Genomic DNA, 22,374 nt, shown 5'->3' with positions numbered 1-22,374 from the left:
TGATTGAATCCAGCTAAATTAGAAGCCAATGTTGATTAGTTGGACTAATGAGTCATTGGATCTTCCACAGTTTTGTTTAGCAGATGTTGTGCTATGATTTGAGTCTGTTGCCATGAAAACCTTGATTCAGGCTTCAGTAGGTTCACAGCTAGACTACTGTAATGCTTTATATTTTGGTCTTCCATAAAAGATCTTATCACTTATAATTGGTCCAGAATGCTGCACCTCAGCTGCTCTGTAGGATTGGGAACATATTTCCCTAGTGTTAAAAGAATTGCATTGGTTGCCAATGAGTAGGCAAACCAAGTTTAAGATACTTTGTCTAGTCTTCAAGTCGGCCCCTGTGACAAGTGAGGGCAAAGGCGATCGGCGCCATTTTGAGTATTGGCATCGGACGGCCGATGTGCAGGAGGTCGCTCCCGGACCCCCGCTGGACTTTTGACAAGTCTTGTGGGGGTCAGGAGGCCCCCCCAAGCTGGCCAAAAGTCCCTAGGGGTCCAACGGGGGTCCCGGAGTGACCTCCTGCACTCCGGCCGTCCGATGCCAGTACTCAAAATGGCGCCAATAGCCTTTGCCCATACTATGTCACAGGGGCTACTGGTGCCATTGGTCAGCCCTTGTCACATGGTAGGAGCACAAGATGGCGCCGATGGCCATGTGACAGAGGCTGACCAATGGCACCAGTAGCCCCTATGACAAAGGCTATCGCCACCATGATGAAACTGGCACCGAGGGTGTGAGAGTGCAGGGGATGGGTCCCGGACCCCCCCCGTTGGACCACCAGGGAGATTTGGTAAGTCTTGGGGGGATTCAGGAGGGTGGGGGGTTTGTTTAAATTTTTATTTAGGTGGCCGTATAATTCGGCGAATATTCGTGTATTCGTGGGGAATCGCGAAACGTTTCGCTTCCCCACGAATACTACGAATAGTGCAGTATACGTTGCGGATCGCCAATACGGCAAAAATGAATGCACACCCCTACTATCTTTAGCGGGTCCAATAATATGGAACACAATGCCACTCGAAATAAGATTAATGAAAGATTTAAAACTCTTCAAAAAAAATTTAAAAACATAGCTCTTCAAAAAAGCTTTTCACAGTGAGGTCGGTGAGTAAGGAACACAGATGAACAAGCAAAGAACACCTACACACAGATGAAAGTCACCTAAAAGCGTAATTGCTTACTTTATCATTTTTTCTTATAATTAAGTATTAATTTAAGAGAAGGACAGTATAAAACGTATATGATTATCCTATTAATCATATAAATGGAAATACCAATCCACTTTCCATATAGATTATATTATTGAAACATGTAACCGAAAAATTTATTGGCACCTTCTAGATAATTTATAAACCAAACCTATTTATGTGCCTATTTGTAAACCGTTGTGATGGTGCATTACTAAATGGCGGCATAGAAAAGTTTTCAAATAAACCATAAATAAATAAACAATAATTTAGGTATTTTCTGCTGTTAATGCCCAAATCATTTAAATTATTAAATTAAACCAAATATGCCCTTCAGGATGTTACTGAAAATCATTAGTTTGATTTTGTCAAATTGAAACATACAGTTTGCTGTATTACTTTTATAAATCAGGCATCCAATATAAATGGAATATACAGAACTCAACATAGCAAATATCTTTAAACCTTTTCTCCCCAAACTCTAAATCAAATTTAAATTTTGAGTACATCTGCAGAATAAATAAGCTTGGGACAAAGTCCCATATTTTTGCGCATAACTGCAGTTTCTAATAGAAGGCCTCTATCATTTTTATTTTACTACATACTAAACTCCAGAATTACAGTCACCAAATAAAAAACATCTACAGATCACAGATAAAATCATGAATCAAAAAAACAACGATCTGCTTGGTTCCTCTGGGATTTAGATAAGGCTTTTCATTAAATAAGTAGTTATATCTCATACAGAGACAAAATGCTCAAAGAACTTACTTGTATTACGAACATCAAGAAGAGCTTCAGAAATTTCTTCCTTAAAGACAGTCGCATCTTTGGCAATTTTTTCACCCTTATCCAATAAATTCCAAGTGGCTTCTTCAACAGATGCCAAAAGAATCAGAGCCCTTTTGGAACATCCTTTTTTCTTACCAGAAGGGTTCTTTGGACAATTTACCAGAGTGGTAACCTGTTTAAAAAGAGAATAGATACACTATTTTATTTAGCTTTACTGCTTGCCTCTGCGTTTGGCTTCCGGTTAAATGGAGGTCTCAATTTAGAATACTTGTGATGATACACAACTTCTTTATTCAAATTCTCACTGTACAGTGGCCAAGATAGTTTCTTGGTATGCTCCATATGTATGTTATGCACTTCAGGGGTAAAGTTGCTGGCCTTACCAGCCATCAATAATAATAAATTGCAGAAAACACGGGAGACAGTATTATTCTACATAGGCCCTAAATTATGAAACACCAGTCCATTGAGATTTAGGGAGGAAAGAGATATTAAGCTTTTCAGAAAAGGGTTAAAGGCCTGGTTATTTGTGAAAGCATACATGTGATTTAAAATACAGATGATATTAATGCTATTGTTTTTATTGTGTTTTGTATGTAGTATTTATGAATGTTTAAATTGTGAACCACACTGAACTCTTGTGGAAGTAGCAGTATAAAAATATATAAAAAATAAGGGAGAGGATATGACATCAGATCTTTCAGATGTTTAATCTTGAGCTTTGCACCTCACCAGGCTAATCCGGTGGATATTTTAAGCATCCTGGGCCAATCTCCAGCACAGATTACCCCACACAAGTGCAGAATCTCAACAGATATCGGTCAGACAAAAATCCATCGATTTCCACAAATTTTCATATAAAAAAGCAAATGGAGGCCCTCTGGCCGAGCAGGACAAGATGGCGAAGGAAGCCAGAGCCGACTCAGATGAGACCCAGGAGGATATAACACTCTCCTCAGATTCGGAAATCCCGACACAGGCTGAATTTGAAACATGGTTCCGAGACTTGCGACACGATATAAAAACATATAAGAACAAGGTCATGGAACTCGTGGGAGAAATCAAGGAAGAGGTGATCGAGATGGGCCGACGCCTCTTTGAATATGAGACAATAACAGAGACGCAGGCCAAAAAGCTGCAAATCCTGCAAAAAGACAACAAAACAATGCTTACAGAAATCAATCAGCTAGCCATGAAGCTGGAAGATTTGGAAAATAGAAACCGCAAAGTGAATCTGCGGTTTCAAGGGGTCCCCTACACGCCGGAGCATTCCAACTGTGTAGCGGTTATGATCCAAATATGCAGAGCCATTTTTAAGTGGGGAAAACAACAACGATTTGACTTCCTCCATGCCCATGGATCATATTAAGATTGAAAGAGCTCACCGGGCTTTAGGGCCTAAACCAGTCAACAGCCACGCAATATCGTGTGTTTTCAAAAATTTGCTGTTAAAGATCGCATCTTCTCTTTGACAAGGAAACGTACAGCGCTGCAGCTAGAGGGTCACAATATACAAATATTTGCAGATATCTCATCTACTACTCTCAAGAAATGGCAGGACATGCAGCCTATTGCTTCAGTCCTACTTAACGAGAACATTCACTATTGATGGTTGCACCCTTTCAGGATCTGGTTTTCAATTAAAGGAACATCATATCAAGCGCAGTCCTTGGGAGAGGCCTCAGCGATTCTAAAAGAAGCCAGCTTTACAGCTCAGGAAGTCCCGCATCAGTCCTCCCCTCCCCCCCCCCCCCCAACTCAACAGAAAGAGGAGCTATCCCAATGGCAAAGAGTGGGGAAGGGGGACAGAAGGCTGCGCAGAAATTCGAACAACTCTGCCCCTGACATCGATAAGACTTGATCCTTAGGCCAGCCAACTTTATTGTTTCATACCCCTTCTGTTCTCCATCTTGCTCGCACTTGTGACGCCACAGTTCTAGTTACTATACTTTTCTATATGTGAAGGCTGGTTTGCATTGATGGAGATGACTCAGACAAGTTGGCTTTGCTTCTTGCCCTCCGGCTGATGGCTTGGTGAGGAGGAAGCTTACAGAACTCTGATCATTTCCTCCTGGGTTCTTGATATGGGACCTTATTTTCTAAGAGGTTCTGAAGGGGAGGGATGGGGGAGAGTTTTTGAGGGTTCTGGATATTGTGTCCTATGTAACAAGGAGGACAACCATATAGTATTCGCCTTAGAGGGGAAAGACCAGATTGTGTTAAAGTATGATCAAGGGTTTTGCTCGGTGTTGTTGTTATATCTTGTTATAATTGGAATCCATATTTCTTTTTATCAGCTTAATACTTCGCAAAAGGTCATGGCCTCCTTTAAAATTTTATCATTAAATGTAAAAGGCCTTAATTCTCCCTGAAAGCAGAAGCTCCTATTATCAGATCTCCACAGATCTAACATCACAATTGCAATGGTTCAGAAGACTTACCTGAAGGGAAGATTAGAACACCGGATGCACTTGGGTCTATACCTTGTCCAATTTTGGTCAGCAAGCTCAAGGCTAGCTAAATATACTGGGGTGGGGATTCTTTTGAAGAAGGATTTTACTTTTGATTTGGCATCATGTCATCGAGACCCTGATGGGAGGTTTCTGATGCTGGTAATTTCTATTGGCGGGGAAAAATACACTCTGTTAAGCCTTTATGCTCCCAATGTGCAATAAGGTACTTTTTTCTCCTTTCTTGGGGAATTTATTATGACGCAAGCTGAAGGTCATCTCATTGTTGTGGGGACTGTAACATTACTCTAAATCCATCTATTGATAATTCAGTGGGTTGTGGCTCTGTCTCCAGGAAGGATCCTGCCCAGTTCATGAGATTCTTCTCCCAATGCAATTTCATTGATTCCTGGTGATTCCTCTACCCCAAATCTATAAATTATACTTTTTTTCTAAACCACACAACACCTATTCTAGGATAGATTTTCTGTTTCTGGATAGAGAGCTTGTAAGCCAGCTTACTGGGGTAACCATAGAGCCAATAATGTGGTCTGATTATGCTCCAATTTGGCTGGAACTAAACTTTCCCAAATATGATATGGGCCAACGTTTCTAGAGACTAAACGACAACCTATTAGATGACTAATCCTATGTTGAAAATTGTAGGGCAGATATCTTGGAATATTTGAAATTTAATGATTCTGAAGAAATCTCTCCAATAATTATTTGGGACTGTTTGAAAGCTGTAATGCAGGGCAAGTTGATAGCTAGAGCTTCCCATTTTAAAAAGCAGGCTTCCCAAGAAAGAGCGGCTATATTGAAATAGTTGACTCAATTTGAACGACACTATAAGAAATACCCTTCACAAATCAACCTGCACCAAGTGGAAGCATGTAGATCTCATTTACTAGAGCTAGAGGCCGTCAAAATTGCACATAATATGGAACAGGTCAAACGGGTTTATTTCAAAGGGAGAAATAAAGCAAGTAGAATTTTAGCTAACAAACTGAAAGCAAAACACCTACATAATAATATAACTAAAATTAAAGATGAAAATGGAACTATACTAATGGCTAACAATGATATCTCTGCTCTGTTAAGCTGTGATCACGCAATGGCGCTCAAATGATGGGACAAGCTTTCAACAATACACCGTGGTAAAAGTTAAAACCCCTGAAGAAGCAAACGAAACACGGATGTGTCGGGTTCTTACCGGTGTTTTCAGAAAAGCAGTCATCACAGCGAGCCAAGCGCACAAAATGATAAGTACTCTGTTCTCATCTAATTCTATTGAAATATAAGAATATATAAATAAAAAGTTCCAGAAAAAATATTCCTAAGATCTCTGATTGTTGATACCTGTGATTATAACGATAAAAACAAGTCTGTTCAGCGTAAAAACCATTTAAAGGGAAACGCTTGAAATATGACATGTTTCTTTAAGAGCACTCTCTGAAAAAAATCGAGAGGCCTTACTTATTATGAGGTATCACGATCCAAAAAACAGCGATGTTATGATGTTCCCTTTGTATTGATTAACAATGATATCTGACAACGTTTCCTATGCTTTTATTCCGAGTTATATGAGGTTAACCCTAACATTAAACCAGACACCACAGACCAGTTCCTAGAAGGCATTGCCCTCCCAGTTTTGACTGAAGCTCAATCCCTATTTCTTGATAAATGCTATGATCCCCAGTCACAGGACGCCGCGACTGGGCTCTTACCTCTCTCCCTGCCAGCCCCGGAATAACTTGCAGCGGTCCTCTGATCTGTTTGGGCCGTAGCCCGGCGGCGTCCCCACAAGGGAGATGCCACTGAGCTCCTGCACTTCCTGCCGCAACGGCACCCCACCCTCTAGATGCGCACACGCGCAGAGCCGGCTCATTTAAAGGGACCAGGGTGGGAAATTCAATTTCTCCTTTGAACTGATGTCAGACGTTGGAAACTATTTAAACCTGGCTTACAGTCTCCCTCTTCGCCTTGCAATGAGGTTCACTCTCTGAGTTTGCTAGTTGCTGTCTTCATTCTTGCTTGTTCCTATCCCAGCATGTTCCTGAGTCCTGCTCCAGCCTTGTTCCTGTTCCATCCCGTCCTTGCCTGCTCCTGTTCCTGCCTTCCCTTGGCTTGTCTTCCTGGCTCCTGACTTCAGCTTGTTCTTTGGTATTCTGTTTCACTGCCCGTCCTGACTTCTGGCTTGTCTTCGGTCTCTGCTGTCTGCCGCCTGTCCCGACCCTTGGTTTGCCTCCACGTCTTGCATCTCTGCTACCTGCCTTGATTCGGATTTATCTTCAAGACCCTCGTCCTCTGGAGACTGCACCTAAGTCCAAGCGGCTCAGGTCCTCACGGGCTCCTCCCCGGGGGATCGCAGGCTTCCAGTGGTGAAGTTCCTGTTGGTCTCCCGGCTCCGACTTCGTCTTTGTACTCTCTATTCCCGGACCCTCTTCATACCTTCATCCTCAGAGTCCGAGCCTAAATCCAAGCGGCTTGGGTCCCCAAGGGCTCCTCCCTGGGGGATCTTGGGTCTCCAGTGGTGAAGATTCTCTTGGATCTCTGGATCAAGTCCACCTCCCGGCTACGACTCCACTGTGGGTATCCCTTCAGCACTGCATCACCATCTTCTAGCCAGCCCAAGGGTCCACAATCATAACCCCATATGGTGGCGAAACAGCAGCTCCCATTCCTTCTTGTGGCCATGGATGCCGAAAAGGCTTTCGACCTAGTGAATTGGCCATACTTATTTAAAGTTCTTCAAAAAATGCAGTTTGGCCCTTTTTTTCTTACATGGATCCATAAGCTGTATGACTCTCCTAGGGCTTATATTAAAGTGAATGGGGGCTACTCAGCAACTTTCTCCATGGGTTGAGGTACACATCAAGGATGCCCATTATCTCCGCTATGTTTTGCTCTATTTATAGAATCTCTGGCTCAGAAGATTCACGATAACCCCTTAATTACTGGAATTAATGTAGGGGACTTTTCCTCAAAGTTGTCTGTTTTCAGATGATGTCTTATTCATGGTCACGAACCCCATGATCTCCCTACAAGAGATAGTTACAGATATTGCCCAGTTCATCTCCATCTCCGGGTTCTCAATAAACCGGGATAAATCTGAGATTCTAAACATAACGCCTCCTGCCTGTCAGGTAATGAGCCTTTGGCAGAGCTTCCCTTTTAGATGGTCCAAAGATAAAATCAAATATTTAGGGATCTACATTGGGGCCATGAAAGACATATTTCAACTTAACTATCTGCCCTTACTCGCATACATATACCGAGACCTTGAAGAATGGGACCGCTACCATATATCATGGCTCAGACGTATAGCAGCAATAAAAATGAAAGTTATCCCAAAGCTTAGCTACCTTTCCAAACTATACCCTATGATATTCTGTCATCTGTGCAATGAAGAGTAATGAAATTTATTTGGAAGGGGAAATATCCCAGACTGGTTCAAAGGATTCTATTTAAACCCAAAATATAAAGTGGCCTTGCAATGCCTAACCTTCTTTGGTATCATGCGCTCAATTAAAAGCTATCATTGAATGACATAAGATGGACTCTCGCAAACTTTGATTTGGGAGAATCTTTAAGCTTCATGGGCTGGCAAATAGTTATTATAAGTATTCAGGGGTCATCCCTGTCATAATGATCTATAATAATGGAAATAATTCTATTAGAGTGTTTTCATCCCCCCAAAACATTCTGAAGTCATGTGTTTCGATTCAGCAGCCTCCTCACATTTCCCAGTAGTCTAAGTAATCACTTGATTCCTGATATGTGATTCTCACTTCAACTGAAGAACTAACCCCTAGATTTATTAAAATGCTATAAATATAGTGAAAAGGGCATGAGAAGGAAAATTAACTTGCTAGCTGCATTGACAAATCAACTCCTCTTGTTAAAGTTTTCATCCTTTATAATGACTACAAATGTTTAGTGATGTCAATATTATTTATTTATTTATTTATTTAAAACATTTCTATACCGGCCTTCATGAATGGGATTCATATCAGGCCGGTTTACATGGAACAGGGGAAACCAGAAGTAAAAATAAAACCAAGTAAACATAAATAAGAAAGGTCGAAAAATCAAAGTTACAATAAACAGGGGTATTGAACTTGGGAGCTAGTGTAGCTAGGAATAAGTGAAGTAGGAGTAAGAGCGATAGAGATTAACTAGGTAATTATCAACTAATATGTTATGAAATTAATAGATATTAAGTTCCTTGATCTGGGTATGACGAGTTAATTTGTGTTAGGGGAAGGCTTGGAGGAAAAGCCACGTCTTAAGTTTCCTTCGGAAGGTGTGGAGGCATGGTTCCAGTCTTAGATCAGTCGGTAGTTTGTTCCAGAGGACTGGTCCTGCTGTAGAGAAGGAATGTTCTTTGGTGGTTGTTAGCCGGGTGGATTTGGTAGGTGGGACTTGCAGCATTCCTTTATATGCCTCTCTGATGGGCCTGTCTGAGGCATGGAGTTTGAGTGGAGCCTGTAGGTCTAGGGTGAGTTGTTTGTGAATGGTTTTATGTATTATGGTGAGTGCTTTATGTTGAATTCTGTATTTTATTGGCAGCCAGTGTAGGTTACGGAGGATAGGGGTAATGTGGGCGCTTCAGTTAGTGTTAGTTAAGATTCTGGCTTACTATGAATATCTCAGAATGTTTATGTTACAACACCCCTACAAACCCCACCCTGATTCAAAGTGCCCCTCTACATTGGTACATATAGAGAGAGTGACAGACTGACTCTTTACAGAGGTGCTTGCTCTCTCTCTTTCATGAAATGATAAATGACCCTGTAAATAAGACATGTACCCTGTCTGTTTTTTTTGTCAACAAAATTGTTATTCAATCAATGACTGGAAGAACTTCAAAGCAAAATGAAGGAACTAACACCATAGGTCACATAGTAAGAATTTTCTCTCAGGTTACACTTACTAAAAAATCTTTTATACCACCCTCAACAACAAAATATAATAAGTGTGCGAATATATATGTATACATAAATATAATCTTTATTCATAAATTAGAATTGATTAGATCATCTAGAATTGCAAGCAGCATTCGGGCCATTAAGAAAGTAATATAAGTGGTGCCAAAACAAAATGGTTTTCTTCCATTTGTATAATGTTGTATTTCTGTGTTGCTTGCGCAATGAGTATAAATCTGCACAATTACTGCCTCTATTTAGAAGAATGAAGTATTTATTTTATCCTGAACTACTAACAGTGACAGGGCATAAAGGTTTCTTCAGTTCTCTCAAACACCATGAGGCATCAGTTTAATGCAGCTTGGTAGTATATAACAAAGGATCTAAAGTATTCTTCAATAAATAGTTTTTACTAATCTGTTTACTAGCTTTCAAGTGTACTTACTTCAGATTATGTTGTTTAGATGAAAATGCAATAATGCTTGGATCTGCAGAAAGCTGTCCCTCAAGGCTGACTCAAATCTACTCTTCTACATGTTAAAAACTGTCAGCCAGGCCTCCATTTCTTGCTTCTAGGTTGTGTGCCACAACCTTGCAAAGGTTTTTAGTTCTAAAGCAGTGGTTCTCAACCTTTTTTCTATCAGGTCACACCTGAGAGATGACATTCACATGTGTGACACACTGAACACATGACTATCATAGGACTAAATATAAACCTATACTCTGCATCCACAGGAATCTCCCGCTTCCTAACGAATGCAGAGCAGAACTAAGACATTTCCCTGTACAACTCACCATACATAAAAGATATTCTGATTCTGGTGTTCTCTCAATAACAGCATCACAAACACCCACTACTACCAGGTGCATTGAAAAATAAAACAAAACCTGGAAAAAAACAAACCCCACTCTGTACATGTTTATCAAACCTGCCATACCGAAGCAGCACTAAGTCCAAGAAATGAAGCAGCAATAGCCCTACCCATAAAAAGGCAGCAGTTCACCACCAGTGCAATATCATATTGAGAAAATACAACAAATAAGACTGATACAAATCCCTACATACTATATCTCAGTCATTCACATTCAGAATACAGACAGACCTACCTTCACTTAATATAGAATAAAATACCACAAATTACAAATATGGAACAAAAACTATAATGGAAGCACCAAGACCTTCTGCATGCAGTGCAAAACTGGAGAACTAGAAACAGAAATATATTTCTTCCTACAATAAGCAAAGTTCAAAGATAAAAAACTTACATATTCTCAAAACTGGTATATTATAGGGATGTGAATCGGGCTTCAGACGATTGAAAATATCGGACGATATTTTCAAAATCGTCAGAAATCGGGGGCTCCCCCAAAACGATAGGAAAACCCCACGATATTGATCGTGGAGGTTCTCTTATCGTTTTGGGGGACGGTGGGAAAAATGGCACACAAAAATAACCCCTAAACCCACCCCGACCCTTTAAAACTAATACCTTAGCTTCCCCCACCCTCCCGACCCCCCCAAAAAACTTTTTACAGGTACCTGGTGGTCCAGTGGAGGTCCCTGGAGCGATCTCCCAGGCCGTTGGCTGCCACTAATCAAAATGGCTGGATGGCCGGTGCCATCTTGTGCTCCTACCATGTGACAGAGGCTGACCAATGGCACCGGTAGCCCCTGTGACATAGTAAGGGCAAAGGCTATCGGCACCATTTTGAATACTGGCAGCCGACAGTCCGAGTGCAGGAGGTTGCTCCTGGACCCCCGCTGGACTTTTGGCAAGTCTTGTGGGGATCAGGAGGGTCCCCCAAGACTTGCCAAAAGCCCCTGGTGGTCCAGCGGGGGTCCGGGAGCGATCTCCTGCACTCGGGCCATCGGCTGCCAGTAATCAAACTGGCGCCGATAGCCTTTGCCCTAACTATGTCACGAGGCTACCGGTGCCATTGGTCAGCCCCTGTCACATGGTAGGAGCACAAGATGGCGCGGGCCATCCAGTGCTCCTACCATGTGATAGGGTCCGGCCAATGGCACGGATACCTTGTCACATGGTAAGGGCAAAGGGCCATCGGCGCCATTTTGATTAGTGGTAGCCGACGGCCCGGGAGCGGGAGATCGCTCCAGGGACCCCCACTGGACCACCAGGTACCTGTAAAAAGTTTTGGAGGGGGGTCGGGAGGGTGGGGGAAGCTAAGGGGATGGACCCAAAAAGCAACAAGGTAGGCGATCCAGTAAAGCCGTGAGGAAGCAACAAAGTGGTGGATGCCACAAGAAAGTCTTTTTCAAGTCTTTAATAATGGGCGCAGCCGATAAACAAAACCGTGTTTGGGCCCAATGAAAAAAAAACCACATGTGAATCGGAACCGGAATCCAAACCGATTCCGGTTCCGATTCACATCTCTAATATATTATAGCTCTTGTATTCCATCACTCCCCTCCATGCCCCCATCACCCCTCACTTCTCCCAAGTACTCAATCATCCCTTCACATGCTCATATCCCTGTCCAACAATTCCAACACCCCCACCCCTGCATCCTCTTCCCTGTGTCACCTCTGTCCCCTGCTCAACTCTCCCTGCCCTTCCCTCTCCCCTTCCTTACAGAGCATACCTCTGACCACCTCTTTCCCACCCCTTCCTGCTCAGCATCCCCTGACCTCCCCTGACCTCCCCAAACCCAGCAGGCCCATCTCCATCTCTCTCCTCATTTCCATCTCTCCTCTCTGTCCAGCAGCCACCAGCCCCTCCTTTCTCTACCTCTCCCTACCCAGCAACCCAACCTCCTTTCCCCCACCCCTTCCAACCCAGCAGACTCCTGACTCTCTATCTCCCAAGGCCTTCCTGCCCAGCACATTTCCCCCTCCTCCTCTCTACCAGCCAGCATAAAAGCCTTCAATCTAATCCAGAGATTCCTCCTTTTGTTGTTCAATTTATGTACAAGCATATATAGAGAGGAAGTGTTAGCCTTTATAGAGAGATTATTGGTTTTTCAACACGAAACATATTTTTGGGGGATTAATAATAAAAAGAATGGCCATGCAATGGGATGATACTTTCAGTTTTACACAGTCACACTTGAAGGAAGTGTTAGCGGTCCCTCCAGTTTTTGTACCGGGAATTGTACAGCAAGGAGAAAGCTGGGAGAATCTTTTGCACTTGCACAAACGTTTGGTGAGAACTAATCTTCATTATGGCACCTTGATATAATATTGTCGGGCACAGAGGATTCAGTGAGGCTTGAGAATAAATAAAGAACCAACACTGATCCTTGTGGCACTCCACTTAACACCATTCTCTCTTCAGAGTAGGTTCCATTTACCATCACACGCTGTCTTCTATCCGTCAACCAGTTTGTAATCCATGCTACCACCTTGGTGCTCACTCCCAAGCTTCTCATTTTATTCACAAGCCTCCTGTTGGGAGAGTGGACCCTGAAGCCAAGGGAGGAGTTGATGCTGCCTGAAGGGAGACCTCCTCAGGTCCCTCTCGTTAGTAGGTGAGGCCAGATGGGAAGCAGAGGCTCAGCCCACATTCCCACAGGTTGAGCCCTTGAGTACTGGGGCCAGCTGGTCTTAGGTGGGCCTCTGCGTGGATGATCCCATGGAGGAAGGCCCAACAGTAACTCAGGTCTAGTCCGAACAGGCGGCGATACTCGTAGTCAAGATGCAAGCCAGAGATCAGGGCAGATGGCGATACTTGTAGTCAAGATTCAAGCCAGAAAGTCCGACCAAAGGGAAGGTGAACAGGAGAACAGGAGTAGGGCAGGAGAAGGTAACAGAGAGCAGGAAGGCTGGGAGCAGGAACGCTGCAAATAGGAACACCTCTTGAGAGAGCAAGGGACTTGTTGCCAAAGCAAACTCTGACTGCCAGAGCTTGCCTTATATACGGGGAGCCGGAACATCATCAGGAGGGGTCGCAGGAGGATTTCCCGCCACAGGCCCCTTAATTTGTAGAGATGCCGCATGCATGCACCTAGGAGGGTGCTCGGCCCAAAGGGAAGGCGGCAGTGGCAGCGTATCCAGGAAAGCCACCGAGGCATGGCGTTAAGGTTGTTACTCGGCCTAGAAGGGCCCGACACACCAGCGAGGGAGCAGGAATGGTGGCAGTTGGGCACCGTGACTAGGGAGCCCGGGGCCACCACACCAGGCTGACGCCAGGAGGTGGGAACAGCCAACCGCGGACTCCTGCAGTCGGCAATCATAGCACCTCCTATGCGGGACCATATCAAACGTTTTGCTGAAATCCAAGTAGATCACATCGAGCGCTCTTCCTTGATCCAATTCTTTAGTCACCCAATCAAAAAAGTCAATCAGATTTGTCTGACAGGACCTTACCCTGGTGATTCCATGCTGTCTCAGGTCCAGCAATACTCCTGACTGTAGATAATTCACTATTCTTTCCTTCAGCAGAGTCTCCATTAATTTTCCCACCGAGGTGAGGTTAACTGGCCTGTAGTTTCCAGCCTCCTCTCTGCTCCCACTCTTGTGAACCAGGACCACCACTGCTCTTCTCCAATCACTTGGCACCACTCCCATTTCCAGGAATCTATTGCACAGGTCATGCAGCAGATGAGCCAGTACATCTCTGAGCTCCCTCAGTATCCTGGGATGTACCTCATCAGGTCTCATGGATTTGTCCACTTTCAGTTTTCCTAGCTCTTCCCATACATTCTCTTCTGTAAATGGAGTTTCGTCTACTCCACCCCATCCACTGTCTTGTTAACTGGCGACGGTCCTTCTCCAGGGTCTTCTTCAGTGAACACCAAACTGAAGTATTTCTTTAATATTTCTGCCATTTCTTTGTCTCTCTCCACACATTGATCCTTTTCACCTTTCAGTTTCACTATACCACTTCGGACCTTTCTCCTTTCTCTGATATATCTGGAGAATATTTTGTCACCTCGCTTTACCTCTTTGGCAATCCTTTCTTCCGCCTGACTTTTTGCTTTCTTGATTACTTTCTTTGTCTCCCTCAGTTTCACCAGATATTCTTCCTTGTGTTCCTCTTTTTGGGATCCTTTATATTCCTCAAATGCTGTTGTTTTTGCTTCTATTTCTTCAGCTACCTCCTTTGAGAACCAAATAGGTTTCTTATTTCTCTTGCTTTTGTTTACTTTTCTAGCATACAGATGTTTTGCCTTTGTCATTGCTCCTTTTAGTTTAGCCCACTGCTGTGATTTATAGAGACAAATTGGCCACTGGGATAGCTTCTCTGTCTTATAGAACCAGCCAAAGGGGCAGGAAAAGTGAAAGAAAGTTTCTGTCTGGGTTTTTGGCTGGGAACAGTGAACTGACCAGATCACAGTATAGTGCTCTTGGATTGTCACTAAGTGAGGTATAGATAGTCTCCATTTATGAAGTATTACGCTGCCAAGTTTGTGATCGCTGGTGTGGGAGGTTCTCCAGACAAGCAGAATCCAATAACAGCCAGGACTCAGAGCAGATGACTAGGGATTAAGCCATGTGGACTTGCAACATGTGAGGTGAAATCTCCACCATTTCAATTAAGGTGAAATTTGAATCCTTGTAGGCTTTCTTAAAGGCTTAAGAAATTAATGATTTCCTGGGGCTATGCTTGGATTTCAAAGGACGTCCTTGAACCACAACTATCAACCTCTGATGTCTAGAACCAGTAAGTTTCTTTTTTTTAACTGAGGACTATTTTAGGAAGCCTGTAATAGTTCATATATTGCACTGACCTCTTTGTCCTTCACAATAACTATTGTTTCATTTAAGCCTGAGAATAGTAAGTACCAGTGACCTCTTAAGATATTTATCTTCAAGTTTATAATAGGGATGTGAATCGTTTTTTGACGATTTAAAATATCGTCCGATATATTTTAAATCGTCAAAAATCGTTAGAGCCGTGATACAATAACAATTCCCCCGATTTATCGTCAAAAAATCGTAAATTGGGGGAAGGGGGAGGGGAAGGGGGAGGGCGGGAAAACCGGCACACTAAAACAACCCTAAAACCCACCCCGACCCTTTAAAATAAATCCCCCACCCTCCCGAACCCCCCCAAAATGCCTTAAATTACCTGGGGTCCAGAGGGAGGGTCCCGGTGTGATCTTTTACTCTCAGGCCTCCGGTGCGTTGTAGAAATGGCGCCGGCGCTACCTTTGCCTTGTCATATGACAGGTCAAAGGTAGCACCGGCGCCATTTTGTTTTTTGTCCCCCGACGTCAGGAGCGTAGGAGATCGCTCCCGGACCCCCGCTGGACCCCCAGGGACTTTTGGCCAGCTTGGGGGGGCCTCCTGACCCCCACAAGACTTGCCAAAAGTCCAGCGGGGGTCCGGGAACGACTTCCTGCACGCGAATCGTTTTTCCGTACGGAAAATGGCGCCGGCCATACAGCGTATAGCCACATGATGTTGGAAGGCACCTGTGCTGGGTTTCCCGCCATGGGGGCCTCATAGGCTGGTGCGCAGCACATGCACGTGCCTAGAGTGGGCGGTGTTGTAGAAAGCAGAATAGTGGCGTCCACGCTGTGGGAGCTGACTGCTAGCATCAGTGTTGCGGACCCGATCGCCTCCCTCGTGATTGGGTCCGTGGCCGCTTACCTCTGCTCTGGTCCATGGCCGAAATCGCTGGGCTTCAGGCCTGCTAGGCCGCATGGCTGCGGCGTCTCCATGAGGGAGACGCTTCCGAAGCCCGATGCTGGCTCTGCCCCCACGCTGCTACGCGCGCACGAGAGCAGAGCATTTAAAGGTCCAGCACCCGGAAGTGCTGGACCGCCCCCTGGATGACATCAGACGCTGGCACAGTACTTAAGCTGGTGTCTGACTCCTGAGCAATGCCTTGCAACGAGGTCCCTCTTAGGAGTGTCTAGTTGCTGTCCGTTCCTGCTGTTCCTTTTGATCCTGTTGAGCCTGCTGTCCGGTCCTGCTGTTCCTGCCTTCCATCCCTGCGGTTCCTGCCTTGACCCTCGGATCCTCTCCGTGTTCCTGCCCCAGCTCCAGCTCCAGCAGATCCTCTCTCTTGGTGACTTCCTGGTTCTTGACTCCGGTTTGCTTCTGACGTGCCTTGCCTGCCGCCTGCCTCGACCCTCGGACTCTCTTCTCGTCTCGTCTCACGGTTGCCTCCTAAGTCCCAGCGGTCCAGATCCCTACGGGCTCCTCCTGGGGGGATCTAGGACTTCCAGGGTGAAACCTTCGCTTCTTCCTCTCATCTGCCGTGATCTTCTAAGTCCCAGCGGTCCAGATCCCTATGGGCCCCTCCTGGGGGGATCTAGGACTTCCAGGGTGAAGTCGTCTTCGGTGCTTCAGCTTGGTTCCGCCTCCCGGCCTGTCCACGACGGAACCCTCAGTTCCATCAGGCCGGCCCACCTCAACTCGCTGCTGCAACAATCGTGTGAGTGAGGCTGCTCATGGGGGCATCCCACGGGCAGCCAAATGTTGCAAGAACTGTGGATGTGTAGCACTGCTGAGAAAAATGGTGAGGAGTGTAATAGTAGAAAGCAGGAGTGTAACAGGACTACATTAGTATCTAATACATATTTTTATTTATTTAGGCATTTAGACATTTTATATACCATTGTTCCAAATGAAGATCACAACGGTTTACAATATCCGCATTCATATTCATGGTCAACGATCACATGCCGTCTGTCAACATTCACCTTCTAGTTCAACACCACAGCATATACATATTCTAGTTCATAATCATAAATATTCTATATCACATCACACTATCTACTATATAATCTAGTTCATATTCATACTTTTTTTCTTTACCTCCTTCCTTCTTCCCAATAACTGGTTCCCTATGCAACTATGAAAAGTTTAAACACAAAGACTAAATTCATATTGAGCTTTCATTCCTATCTCCCATTATGCTTTCAGATACAGATGCTTTCATCCTCGTTCAGAATCATTGTTGAAGGGACTAGTCACTGCATCTGTCTGAGATTGAATGGGAGGAGAGAGATAGTATTCAAACCAAATGTGCCTTCCTTAAGCATTTCTTTTTTCATGCAGCCTCTCATATTAACTGGCAATGTGAAGTTTTCAGGCTAAGGGATTACCATATTAATAATATGCAAACCTAAAAAGCAACATGATATTGTAAGAATATGGGTATGGGACATGGCACAGAGTCAAGAATGTTAATTAATGGAGAGCTGCAGAATATATTATGTAAGAATGAATAGGCTTCACTATATACTTATAATGTGGAAATTTCCAGCAATGAGAGGTTACATGGGTGTATATTAATTTTATGAGTCTTAGTTAGGGTCTATCTTCTATAGGATGGGTCTGTGTCACAAGGAGTAGATGACATCCAGAGAAGCTAGTCATAGGCAGCTAAAGGGTATGGATCTCTAGGGCTCCAGGTAGGGTGACCAACTGCCCGGTTTTTGACCAGACAGCCCAGTTTTGCAGCCTGTTGTACAGAGTCTGGTTACAAGAGTAACTGGAACTGTAAAACCCGGTCAGGCAAGGCCAGGGGCCAATCAGCAGCCTGGCAGCGCTCCAATAACCTGCCTGTTTTCGGGACTTGATTAACTCTCCTTCCTCTGTCTGTCTCACAGCTGTGCGGCACTTGTTTCTACTTCACGCTGTCCTCCTGGTAGCAGAGGAAGAGGAGAGTTGAACTGAGCCCCAAAGACAGGCAGGAAGAATTTGCCTAGGGAAAAAAGGGGGGGTGGCTGCAGCCGGCCGCACCCCCCCCCCCCCCCCCAAGTATCCGGTCCTACTCCATAGAAAAGTTGGTAACCCTACTCCAGGGGAAGAAAGAGTAAGTGCCTCTGCCCATCAGGAGAATGTGTTTCTTTTCCGAAATTGAAAACTGTCTGCAGGTATCCAGAGGACACATGTTCCTAAGTCCCGGAACGAAAATCATTGTCTTGGGACTGAAGACATCCCCAGGTAGTGAGTACTATTTCAAGGGAATAGTACTAAAAGTTCCAAAAAAGGGAGAAAAACACCAGGGACAAAAGTGGAAGTCCCACTTACCCTGCCACGTTTATTCTAGGTGCTTAAGAAGTTGTACTTTAGTGATTTTGCAATGTGTAACTATAAACCTTTTACCTATATTTTTAGACCAGTAAATTTTGCTTTTGTCTTGGAACATAACTATTGGTGTGTGGTAGGGATGTGAATCGTGTCCTCGATCGTCTTAACGATCGATTTCGGCTGGGAGGGGGAGGGAATCGTATTGTTGCCGTTTGGGGGGGTAAAATATCGTGAAAAATCGTGAAAAATCGAAAAAACGTAAAATCGCAAAACCGGCACATTAAAACCCCCTAAAACCCACCCCCGACCCTTTAAATTAAATCCCCCACCCTCCCGAACCCCCCCCAAATGACTTAAATAACCTGCGGGTCCAGCGGCGGTCCGGAACGGCAGCGGTCCAGAACGGGCTCCTGCTACTGAATCTTGTTGTCTTCAGCCGGCGCCATTTTCCAAAATGGCGCCGAAAAATGGCGGCGGCCATAGACGAACACGATTGGACGGCAGGAGGTCCTTCCGGACCCCCGCTGGACTTTTGGCAAGTCTTGGGGGGGGTCAGGAGGCCCCCCCCAAGCTGGCCAAAAGTTCCTGGAGGTCCAGCGGGGGTCAGGGAGCGATTTCCCGCTGCGAATCGTTTTCGTACGGAAAATGGCGCCGGCAGGAGATCGACTGCAGGAGGTCGTTCAGCGAGGCGCCGGAACCCTCGCTGAACGACCTCCTGCAGTCGATCTCCTGCCGGCGCCATTTTCCGTACGAAAACGATTCGCAGCGGGAAATCGCTCCCTGACCCCCGCTGGACCTCCAGGAACTTTTGGCCAGCTTGGGGGGGGCCTCCTGACCCCCCCCAAGACTTGCCAAAAGTCCAGCGGGGGTCCGGAAGGACCTCCTGCCGTCCAATCGTGTTCGTCTATGGCCGCCGCCATTTTTCGGCGCCATTTTGGAAAATGGCGCCGGCTGAAGACAACAAGATTCAGTAGCAGGAGCCCGTTCCGGACCGCTGCCGTTCCGGACCGCCGCTGGACCCGCAGGTTATTTAAGTCATTGGGGGGGGGGGGTTCGGGAGGGTGGGGGATTTAATTTAAAGGGTGGGGGGTGGGTTTTAGGGGGTTTTAGTGTGCCGGCTCACGATTCTAACGATTTATAACGATAAATCGTTAGAATCTCTATTGTATTGTGTTCCATAACGGTTTAAGACGATATTAAAATTATCGGACGATAATTTTAATCGTCCTAAAACGATTCACATCCCTAGTGTGTGGACTGTTTTTCAGAGATTGTGTGTAATCCCCTTGGGTCTTACAGCTTGAGATGACCCTCATTTAGAGAATCCTGATCCGGGTCTGCAGCTAATCTTTCTTCATTCTGCAGTCCCTCCTTCACTCTCCCTGTAGACAGCAAGGTGGCTCCTTGCTGTCTACAGGGTGTGACCTGCAAAAGGGGATTACATATAGACTGCAGTATGGTATTGTACTACAGAAAATCTGGTGAATATAAAAGTGATATTTATAGCATATTAATATATACAATGCAGTTTATGTACTGCATTATAGCATCATATTTGTGCAGCTTTTCAGTTAGCTCATGCTACTATTGCATGTTCAATATGTTTGAACAAAAAAAACATGTATAGTAAAATGAATATACCTGAATAACTAGTGGTTCCAGAAGTTTCTCAACAGTGAAAGTCCGAATCTGAAGATCCTTTGGATCAAGTTTCAGTTTAATGACTGGTGGTGGTGTTGACATTTTATCTGTATACATAAACAAAACAAACTGTTTTATACATACATTCCTTTTTAACTATGACACATAAACAGTGGAGTCTATCAAAATGCAGGAGATGTAAAGCAGGAGCTGACTGGGTCATTCAAAACCATTGGAATTGACCATGACTGCTTGAAATGTATTACTGCCTTCCAAATGTCTGCCACATATTGATGTATAACAGTATAATCTGCAATGCAGAGTAAGAGAATGGCAGTGGTGGTATTGACAAAAAATCAGCCTGGGGGACAATGAATGCACTCAGTCTTGACACATTATAAGATACAAAATAATGAGCCACAAAACAGCCACAGCTGGCAATATTTTGTTCTGTAGTACCAAAAACATTAGAAACAGGGCCTATCTAGATTACAAGAGGATGCTTAGACCTTGAATTGGAGTTGAGTACAGTCTGTATAACTGCCTCATCCTACATTATTCTGTCTTTGGTTATTATTACTACTACTACTAATCATCATTTTAAAGTGCTACTCAACAATGTAGCACTGTACAGATACACATAAAATGCAGTCTCTGCTCCATGGAGCTTAAAATCTATTCAAGACAAACATACATGTGGCCCCCCACTTGGTCCAGAACATGCATTACCCCTATGCTTGAGGTAGGGAGTACTACATGAGAAATAATATTTTTTAATATGATTTATATTCAGGTTCATAGTCTGAGTGGGGTTTGGACAGGCTCCCAGTCACCCAATACTACAATTCTGTGCCCTTCCCAAAAAACCTCTCACTTGTGGCACCACAGACCAGAAGAAATCATCACACCAGAATAAAACAGAAATTAACCTTTTTACTAGTATTATGTAAGTAGACAATAAATCCAACCAGAATATTAAGTGGGAAAATTATAGTAGTAAGATATAATATAAATCTGCAGTTTTCTTATTTTAAATCAAGCAATGCAAAAATAACAGTGGGTATATGGTCTATTATTATCCAGGGCAACCAACATACTCATATGGATAGAAAAAAAAAAAAAAGAAGGAACACTAATAGAGAAAGGTTGGGGGGGGAATAGCAGTGAAGTACACAACTTTAAACATTTTTTACCCCTGAGTATTTAAAAATGGGGGGGGGGGGGGGACGGGGGACAGATAGCAGAGTTGCTTACCTGTAGCAGGTATTCTTCTAGGACAGCAAGATGTTAGTCCCCACAAGTGGATGACATCATCAGATGGAGCCCAGTCAAAGTTTCTAGAAACTTTGACTGGCACACTGAGCATGCCCAGCATGCCCCTATCCACGCATCCACGTGGGTTCCGCTTCAGTCTCATAATATAGAATTACGAAAAAATAACAAACATAGGAGAAACCCAACTCTGCAGGGTGGTGGGTGGGTTTCCTGAGGATTAACATCCTGCTGCCTAAGAGAACACCTGTTACAGGTAAGCAACTCTGGACAAGCAGGATGATAGTCCTCACAAGTGGGTGAATTCCTAGCTATAGGCTGTTCCCAAACAAGGGGTCTAACAGCAACCTAACCAGGTGCCAATAAGCACAACAACCGAGGTGCAGTTGGTAACACAGGGAATCAGCCTGAAACCGAACAATGGACTTGAGGCAGGAAGAGTTGGGTTTTATATCTAAAAGAGATTCCGGAGGATAGCCTGGCTGAAATTACTATCGCATCAGCTGTCCCTGTCCAGACAGTAGTGCTAGGCAAAGGTGTGGAGGGAACTCCATGTCGCAACCCTGCAGTTCTCATCCATGGGGACCACTAGCAAGTGGGCCGCCAAAGCTGCCATGGCTTGAACAGAGTGAACCTTGACATGGCCCCCCAGTTGCAGTCCTGCCTGCCTATAGCAGAAAGAAATGCAATCCACTAGCCAATTAGACATGGTCTACTTGGTCATGGCACTCCCGATCGATTCTTGTCAAAAGAGATGAAGAGTTGTGTGGATTGCCTGTGGCCTTCTGTTCACTCCAGGCAGAAGGCTAAGGCCCTTTTGCAATCTAGGCTATGCAGAGCCCATTCACCCTGGTGGGAGTGAGGCTTAGGAAAGAAGGTGGACAGGATGATAGACTGGTTCAGATAGAAATAAGTCACCACCTTTGGTAGGAACTTAGGGTGTGTGCGGAGAACCACCTAATCATGGAAGGGCTTTGTTTAGGTTGGTTATGAAACCAGAGCCTGAAGTTCACAAATCTTGCTCCAAGGTGACCACTACCAGAAAAATGACCTTCCAGGTCAGGTACTTCAGGTCACAAGAGCACAAAGGCTCAAAAGGAGCCTTCATCAAATGGGCCAAGACCACAGTGAGGACCCAGGAAACTGCAGGGGTC

The 22,374-nt window shown here is 44.6% G+C and overlaps 1 protein-coding gene across 2 annotated transcripts in view; it reads right to left on the bottom strand.

Moving 5' to 3' along the window:
• CTNNA3 (catenin alpha 3) overlaps positions 1-22,374 on the bottom strand; it is a 2,257,234-nt gene that overhangs the window by 2,217,170 nt on the left and 17,690 nt on the right. For both annotated transcript variants that reach the window (XM_029609715.1, XM_029609716.1), the window contains exons 2-3: positions 19,949-20,055; positions 1,962-2,154 (exon numbers count right to left, since the gene is read on the bottom strand). In XM_029609715.1, the coding sequence (XP_029465575.1) occupies positions 1,962-2,154; positions 19,949-20,050 (295 nt within the window). In that variant the 5' untranslated portion in view covers positions 20,051-20,055. The remainder of the gene's footprint in view (positions 1-1,961; positions 2,155-19,948; positions 20,056-22,374) is intronic.

This window comes from Rhinatrema bivittatum, chromosome 7 (assembly GCF_901001135.1).
Source record: "Rhinatrema bivittatum chromosome 7, aRhiBiv1.1, whole genome shotgun sequence".
Lineage (NCBI taxonomy): Eukaryota > Metazoa > Chordata > Amphibia > Gymnophiona > Rhinatrematidae > Rhinatrema > Rhinatrema bivittatum.
The sequence above is the reverse complement of the archived record's forward strand: the minus strand, read 5'-3'. Positions and strand labels throughout refer to the sequence as shown.